The sequence below is a fragment of the Curcuma longa genome, chromosome 9, assembly GCF_044706935.1.
Source record: "Curcuma longa cultivar G26 ecotype Majalengka, Jawa Barat chromosome 9, ITB_CL_G26_1.1, whole genome shotgun sequence".
NCBI lineage: Eukaryota > Viridiplantae > Streptophyta > Magnoliopsida > Zingiberales > Zingiberaceae > Curcuma > Curcuma longa.
Genome location: NC_133869.1, coordinates 792,892 through 801,854, shown reverse-complemented (window position 1 = coordinate 801,854; position 8,963 = coordinate 792,892). Strand labels below are relative to the sequence as shown.

The window sequence follows — 8,963 nt, the reverse complement described above, 5'->3', positions numbered from 1 at the left end:
AACAACTATAGTTGTTCGTGCATCTATTCCTTTCACTCATCTTATACCCGTTTAGTTCGGGACATAATCTATGTATCAGTCCCCAATAGGTTGACTACGTCACAGCTAGCCCAAGTTGTGGTTCCTTATCTTACAGATTCAAATTACTCAAAATATCTATTTAAGAGGATCATCCTCTTGACGTATTTTTGCTTTGGCCAAAGACTTATGAGTAATAATCTTGACAAGTGACCATAAGTATATATCTCTTAATAAAAAGAGTGATGAATCCTTTGTTGGTTACTCAATCACCTTCAGACATTTCAACTTATACCCAATCATCTCGGATTCATACCTCCTTAGAGACACTTGTTTAAGATGTCAAAGTATAAGTCTCCATAACTAAGATGACTTGAATACTTCAAGTCGAAGGAAACTTACACTTGAGTTGCAATAAGATCTTTATAGACATGTATAGAACCACATGAAGTCTTATGGCAGGTCACTTTCGATAAACTAGTTACCCTTAACCAGCATCCATATGTTAATTCTCAATACTTCCAGCCAGTTAGGATTTACTATTGGTAAAACTAAAGAGTCTAACATATACTAGTCTTATAGAATTGATGATGTCCAATCTCATCAATTCATCGACTAGGAAATATTTCGATAATGCCCAGATTTTTGGTGATACACTAACATAAGTATCTAAAATCTAAGTTTGATGTTAAGCATTTCACATCATTCTAAGTGGCTCAGTACACATGCAAGTTAATCCTAAGATACTTATGAGATGCTGGTTACCTAAATCTATAGGTTCATGATTTCTATTGGAAGATCTAAGCTAAGTTCAAATGTCAATTACTTTTTGAAAAACCTACTAAGAGTTTTTGAAAAAATAGAGTTTTAAAATTAGGTTAAAAATACATGTTTTGAAAACTTGATTTGAAAAGCATAAGTTTTAAAAAAAAAATAAGTTGTGAATAAATATAAGTTTTTTGAAAAAAAAAATTTGGATCAAAAGGACTATTTTTAAAGAAAACGTCAATTCTAATCTACCTACTTTTCTTATTTGGTTAAGCTAGAAGATTTGATTAGGTTGGGTTAAGTTGTTCAACTTGGATGAATTTAACAATTAAATTTAAGATTTTAATGAAGATTTATTTTGGATGAATTGTGTGAGTTTGTTAATTGAAATAGAGTTAAATTAATTTGAATTTATTAAAGTTTAAGTTAAACTTATTTTAAGATTTTTACGTTATTTGATTAAGGTTTAATTAATTAACTTTATTATTATTGAATTAATGTAGGATAGATTAAGTTGAGATTAATTGAATTTTAAATTTAGTTGGAATAGATTAATTAAATTTATTAAGGTAAATTAAATTAATTAAGTTAAATCAATTGAATTTCTATGAATTTTTTTTGTAGATTCTTGTTTAGTTAATTGCGTCATAAATCTATCTCGTCCATTTTTGGATTTTCAATCACTTAATCATATTGGTTGTATGAGATAGTTGTTCAATTTTATTCTTGATTATTTTAATTTGGAATTCTAAACTTTCTTGACTGTCAGTTAAATTTAAATTTAACTGTTAATTAATTAAGTATATATTTCAAGTTTTAGCTTTCCGACCTGGCGAGGCACAGAAGCCTTCTTGAGTATCGAGCAATGACCACTTTCTAAGATAAAATTAATTCGTGAAATTATATACTTAGTGTTGGATTGCAAGGGTGCAAACATAGTCCCACATCTAAAGCACATGAAAAAGATCATGGAGTTAAAAGGATGGAAAGTATCTCCATTGGTATGAGGCCTTTTGGGGAGAGCCCAAGAACAAAGTCATGAGGGCTTAGGCCCAAAGTGGACAATACCATGTCATTGTGGAGATACGAACATCCTTTTGGACCCAATAAGTGGTATTAGAGCGAGACCGCTCTTCACCGGACTAACCGTCGGATGAGCCATGATCCAGATCTAACCATGTGCTTTGAACCTTAAAAACAAAGGAAGTGGGTGCTCCCGTGTTTGAATCAAGAGGGCCAAACACCAGGTGAGAAGTCCTAGTAGGTCGGGTGGACCGAGAGGCAAAAAGTCCTAGTTGCGACTAGGTGAAAGTCCTAGTAGGTCGAGTAAACCGAGGGGCAAAAAGTCCTAGTTGCGGCTAGGTGAAAAAGTCCTGGTGGGTCGAGGATTCAGGGGGGCCTGTGGTCCTTTGTTTGAGGGGGCGATTGTTGGGTTGCAAGGGTGCAAACATAGTCCCACATCTAAAGCACATGAAAAAGATCATGGGGTTAAAAGGATGGAAAGTATCTCCATTGGCATGAGGCCTTTTGGGGAGAGCCCAAGAACAAAGTCATGAGGGCTTAGGCCCAAAGTGGACAATATCATGTCATTGTGGAGATACGAACATCCTTTTTGGACCCAACACTTTGTAAATCTAATGAAAAACTTTAATCTAACTAGTGTAGGGTTTAACGAGGTAGCTTCAGTTGGTTTTACTTAGCTAAGCAGACCAAGTAGGGTACTCCTTACCCAACTTGACTACCTACACTAAGTTTCTCTAACGTACTATTATTTCGTCCCACCTTAGTACTAAATTAGGCAAGTGTCAGTCAAGCCTTTATCCTTATCTAGCCTAGGTTCAATCTAAGTTCAAAACATAAAAAAAATAATAACACTCAAATTAATTAACTATTAATGTTTTTCTATTGGCTCCCTCTAGATCATGACCCTTATAAGATCTAGTCAGATAGTGAATTTGATCCTTAGGGATCCAATTTTAATTTAGTCCAACTTGATTAATCAAGCTGGACTTGGGAATCCATGCTTGGACTTGTTATCTATTTGTTCGATTTACAAAAGATAAGTATGATTTGAATCATGTTTTAGCCTTATATCAGAGTCCGAATAGATTGTATACGACCCTTTGAATTCCAAGTATCATATTGAGATACTTTGAACACGAGGTGAACCGTTCTAATGACCCTTTAAAGTTTTCAACTTGAGTTTTCAAATTGAAATTTTCTTTCTCAAATTGTTGGACTTGAGTTGAGATTCTAATTTTAACTTGCTCAAATGAAATCCTTATGTCAGTCTTCTCCTTAAGGGCTTTGGTCTCCTTTTGGAGAGACTTGACTTGGACTTTTAATTTAGCTAGCTCACGAATTAAATCACAAATTATAAAATATAATTTCTTAACTATGGGAGATTTTACCTCGTTATTGAAATCATCTGAAACGGATATGGATCTGTGGCTTCTCTCAGACTCCGCTTTGGATTTGAATCCGGACTCTGGCTCAGACTTAGTTTCGGACTCTGGCTCGGACTTAGTTTCGACCACATGATCTTGCACTAGTAGTGCTAAAAATTTCAATTGGGCTTTTCTTCTTCATCGAAATCTTCTGATGATGACTCATCCCACATGATTTTCAGTGCTTTCCTTCTTCGTTGGTTTTTATCCTTCTTCTCGTTTGGACATTCTAACTTGTAGTGACCCTTTTTGTTGTAGTCGTAGCAAGTTTCTTCGGTCTTCAACTTATTTATTGCTTGGGTCATTTTCTTGATCTCGTGCTTTATGAGTCCTTTCTTCCTTTTGAATAGTTTCCGAACTAGGTTGACTAGTTTGGTGTTGAGTTCTCCGTCATCGTCTGAATCCGATTCATCTTTGGATTCGAGCTCCACTCGAGACTTGGACCTTGACTCCTTCTTGTGTTGTCTTGCAATTACGTAATACTTTTCTCGATCGGAGTAGCCTTAGTCTGTTCATATAACTCAAATTCCATAAAAAGTTCATCTATCTTAATTTTCAAAAGGTCTCGAGAGATCTTATAAATATCGACCATTAATGCCCACAAGGTAGTTCTCGAAAACACTTTCAGTGCGTACCTTATTACATCTCGATTTTCAATTGGTTGTCAAATTGCGTGGAGGTCGTTGAGGAGGTCTTGGATTCGAACGTGGAGTTGGCTTACCGATTCTCCTTCTTGTATTTTGATATTGTATAATTTATTTAAAATCAAGTCTCGTTTACTTACTTTTGTATCGGAGGTTCCTTCGTGCAACTCAATTAGCTTGTCCCACAAGTCCTTCGTGCTGCTGAAGGGTTTTACCTGATTGAGTTTCTCCTTCGTTAGGCCGCACTAGAGGGTATGTATAGCTTTTGCATTGGCCTTAAATTTTCTCTTGGTTTGTTAGTCCCACTTGTCACAAGCTAGGGGGACTCCTTCGTTGGTAGGGGTAATGTAACTAGTTTGGATGATTATCCATATCTCCATCTGTGTCTTCAAGTGGTATTCCATCTGACTCTTCCAGTAGCCGAAGTCTTCTCCGGAGAAGAGGAGTGGACAGGCTGTGTTGTAACCTTCTTGATAGGTCATTAAAGCATATCTCTTGCACAAAAAAAATTAAAAAGATGTACCAAGACTTAGTCTTGGATTTGTAGTGTAAGAACAAAGAAGCACAAATAACAAAAATAGCTCGAGTGGTATTTGCACCAAATTCGAGCAATTTTGAAAAAAAAAAACTGACCAAGTTGTCAGAAGAGGTGATTGCACCAATTTAGACTACTAGATCACTTAACGAAGGAAATAAAAAAAATTGCTCAAATGGTGGTTTCATCAATTGAGAGCACCTCCGCTCTGATATCAATTGTAGGATCAAAAGAGCGACTAGAGGAGGGGGTTAATAGCATGCTTTACTTTTTCATTTATTTTCAAAATTTTATTTTAAAAACTTTTGAGTGCACAACAGAAAGTAAAAACAAAACATAAAGTAGGAACTCATTTATTTTTACTTGGTTCACAGCCTCTAACGGCTACTCCAAGGCTCGCAGTCTTTCATTGTTTCCGATAGGCAATTCACTAAAAAAACTCTTTCTCACAACGAGAAAGAATCTCGTCTTTTACAAAAGAAAAGGAATGGTAACACATTTACCGTTCCTAGAAAAATGAAAGCACAAAAAGACATAAATGTAACTACTTATTATCGACTATAAAGAGAAGTTGAAGCGTGATGTTGGTGTAAGATCTTAGTGTTGTAGCAGCGTCTCGAGAGCATAGAGCATGTGAACAGTGGTTGCAGAATTGTTGTAATTGGTGTGCTGACAGACTCTATTCACGGTTGCTTATATTGAGCAATCTGGATGCTCGGATCCACTTCTGGACACCTCCACATGGGCTATCTGATCCCCTATAATCATTGACTTAAACATCTCCGAGCGTCTGGATCCCTTCCGACTGTCTAAAATGCTAACGTGGTGATTACTAGATCAGCCTTGACTCCGCTATGTTTTATTCTTCTCCAAGCGCTTGGATCCCTTCAAGACGCATAGACGGGGGGATGTCCTAGCTAATCGAGATTTACCACCTCATCCGCCTAACTGGCCCGAATCGAATCGATATTACCCCCAACCAAACGCACCCTTACCAGCCGAATCTGATAAGGGCACTTCAAATCTGAAGTTCTAAATTCTTATTTTCTTACATCACAAAATTAACACAATACAAATATACTACAGAAAATTAAACTTTGACAGTTTTACAACTATCTGATCTTGACTTTTGAATTTCTTGAAATCCTAAATCAGAAATTTCTAATGAAATCCTAAATCAGACTGACATCTACTATTCTCTTCAAAGAAACACATCCTCATCTACTCTTTTTACATTTTACAAAACATCCAATCCTCTAGCTTTGTTTGAACTTCTACTCAACATCCAATCCTTTGACTCCTATGATTTCCTTTCGATGTCCAATCCTCGCTCAAATATCAATCTGCTAGACATCCAATCCATTGACTCACCTAGACTTCTTAGCAAGTGTTCTTGATCTACTAAAATTTTTTGCTAGAGTTTTTTGCACAATCAAACTGAAATAACTAATTTTTTAATAAAAAAATTAAAATTTTAAATTTAATTGATTTTACCGATATATTCGATTTTATCGAATTCTTGTTCACCTCGAGCCACCAGCATCCACTGAAGAAGCGGATTCTAGATGCATCATCCGACAAGACTTCTCATAATATTTAATTTAAAGCTTCCTTGCTGACATCTGTACCAATTTTTACAATTATGTACAAGATAACCCTGCAAAAAAAAACACAAAATCCTCAAATAGCGAATCAAACTACAAGAAGAAACTAAACCATCATAATGCCCACAAATGAGTGGATCCATGGGAAGCAACAAACCCACAAGAAGAATAGCTGCGGAACTCAATGTAACAGTACATCGTTATTTAATAGTTACCAAAACATAACACCAGCTCCTAAAACAAACTAATTCACAGTTCCAGTATGTCACTAGAATATGAACTTGATTCCCCAGTGTTACCTCGCGCATTCGTTTCTTAGTATTAGCCTGTCAAAACATGTTGAAATAGATGAGCAAGAAGTGTTTACATGAGCTTAGGCTTTCTTAATAAATAAGTTTTGCATTCATCATTTGTCTATTTTGATTTATACCGTATAGGTCCAGTGTTGCAGAAAATTATTCCATCATTTCCAGTTAATGTATATAACATGCACTTGCCTGTTGCAAATTTGTGCACCAGTTGCTTCATTATCCCTGCTCGCACCAGTCAACCATCATTAGATATGAAATGAGTTTTTTGAGACATGGAATGCATAGAGACACCTTATCCTTTCAGCAACCTCACCTATAACACATTTTTGTAGACGCAGCGTGCATTTAAGTATCAGATATAAATAATGCTAAAGGCTTATACAATTCAAAACTTTTATAGATTGTGCAACCACATAGTTGACGATGGGGCACCACGAGCTAGGAGGATATAGAACAGGCAGCTAACAGATTAAACATGACATGAAATTCTTACCCATGGTGGATCACAAATCCATCAAGTTGAAAACCAGCAGCAATTCCATTTTATTTCAGAAATTACAAAATTAAGAATAAATCATATGTGCTTAAACAATATCATTACAATTTTCTATTTGGAAGGTATAGAACATTAGAAGAAAAAAAAGGTTTACAACAGCACAAGTGAATATTGAAGTTATCATTCTGGCTTCATATAGTACTTCCATTTTTTATGGGTTTCCTGTTGCACTTCTATTTCAACATTTTCGTCATCTTACATTAAACTTCTATATAATATTTCTTCAGATTGACTCGTAAAAGTTGGCTAACAGAGTTTTATAAATTTTTTTGGCGTACAACAATTACAGAACGTTCCTAAATTCATATTAATCTCTTGCAGTGAGGAATAATAGTTCGGCAATACCTAAAATTCTTATAGAAATTGCTTCAAAATTAACTATTTCTTCAACGATTTTTGCAGTTTTATTATAAAATGAAAAAAAATTTGCAGCTTTTCTGCTAAGTTGAATATCATAGATTACATAGAATACTGGAACAACCACATAATTGAATTGCAATACAACCTGGGCACGTTATAATATTAACGTGTTAATGTAATAATTTCTAGTAATAAACTTCCATGCGAACGTTGGTTTTCAGGAAACAAAACGAGTTGAACTAAAAATATGTTTAATATACTTACAGTTGACGTGTTCCTTGTCCTCTTGATTGCAGTCATTGCATCTGTAGAGTATCATTATTACTACTGAACTTTTAGGATAAATTGTAATTGAAGATCCATACTTTCAGTTGGAGCACACCTGATATGAGAAGAGGCTTCTCCAACAAATCCCTTTTCTATATCATTCCAGATAGCCCTAAACAAAATTGACCTAAAAACCTAATCTGAGATATAATGAGCAATTAGAAGTTACAGACAACTAAGATTTAGTCATCCAACTAATTGAAGCAAAAAATCAGCAAGGCAACAACAAATAGAAATGTTGAGTACTTATGTAATATAGGTAAAAGAATTTACCATAATGGAATAGCTGCCACAAGTACATGGGATAGCTGCCATAATTTGTGATGCTGAGAATCCACTAATGCAGTCACATATTCAATGATATCCTTTTCCTAATCATAAAAGAGAAAAAACAGTGTTGGACAAGAATTCCAAGACAGCCTCACCAAAAAGAACTGATCAGGAAAGCACAACATGAATGACTACTTGAGGTATCCTAACTTGGAGTCAGGAGCTCATTGATCGATGAAGGAATGCTGCTTATGTTGTATCCACAAAATGTAAATATTAAAGTGGGGGTCGGGTGCAAGATATTTCTTAAAACCAAACAATCAAGTATCTGTTAACTCAATGGAGCACCTTTTACTTAAAAAAAACATCATAATTTTAACCAACTGGATAAAAAGATAAAGGATTTATAGCAACCCTTACACTTAATTAAACTTAAAAATCAGTATTAACAGAGAAGGTAAAATAACATTGTGCATATGTATATTTTTTTTAAAAAAAAGTTTGTAAATTTGTGCTTCCTACCATGGAACTCAATGATTCAATGTGTGAATGCGTAGATTTAGAATTCTCTTCCAGGAAGCGATGGAGAAGAGAATACTGCTCAGAGATAGGAAGGTAATCACATGAATGAGATACAAACTTCTCGATCAAATATATCCATTTGCAAGATATAAAGCCCAGCAATGATATTTCCTGTGTTTGCATTGAAATAAATCATTCAGCTACTATTGAGGTATTCATCCAAATATTAATAAAAGTAAGCATAAAGTAATGAAAACAACAATATAGAGCCAAGGGAAGAAATCACGTTTTCTTTCAGGGTATGGGAAATTTCATCCTGTTTATGCAACAAGGAGTCGCTGAGCTGTATCCCTATGGTTAAACTCTAGCTTTAGCAGTTTGCATGCCATTTGTCAGGGATCTATTTGGTTTCTAAGACTTGAGACTTTCTCATAAACGAGAAAAAAAACGGACCTGTATTTAATAATATATTCTGGTCACATGCATGTGTTTCTAGTTCTAACTGAATTTAATTATCTACAACTATTGCCGTATGAATGGGATACCTTAATGCTCAACAAGATAACACTTAAATGTCTTTTAAAACATGGAGGCTAAACAT

At 35.0% G+C, this 8,963-nt stretch overlaps 1 protein-coding gene across 4 annotated transcripts; it reads right to left on the bottom strand.

Moving 5' to 3' along the window:
* Nucleotides 1–5,982: 5,982 nt before the first annotated feature.
* Nucleotides 5,983–8,671, bottom strand: LOC141835370 (uncharacterized). Of its 4 annotated transcripts, none has more exons than XR_012602382.1 (6): nucleotides 8,363–8,666; nucleotides 7,844–7,941; nucleotides 7,626–7,697; nucleotides 7,508–7,548; nucleotides 6,514–6,640; nucleotides 5,983–6,342 (listed from the first exon to the last, which is right to left on the bottom strand). XR_012602382.1 is itself a non-coding variant. In XM_074722814.1 (5 exons), the coding sequence occupies exons 1-5, from the start codon at nucleotides 8,543–8,545 to the stop codon at nucleotides 6,431–6,433; spliced, it is 477 nt and encodes a 158-aa protein (XP_074578915.1). In that variant the 5' UTR covers nucleotides 8,546–8,671; the 3' UTR covers nucleotides 6,406–6,430. The 4 variants fall into 4 exon arrangements, 2 of the variants coding, with proteins under 2 accessions (XP_074578915.1, XP_074578916.1); XR_012602383.1 differs by having other exon boundaries at nucleotides 7,626–7,710; nucleotides 8,363–8,661; XM_074722814.1 differs by lacking the exons at nucleotides 5,983–6,342; nucleotides 6,514–6,640 and adding an exon at nucleotides 6,406–6,513 and having other exon boundaries at nucleotides 8,363–8,671.
* Nucleotides 8,672–8,963: the final 292 nt, after the last annotated feature.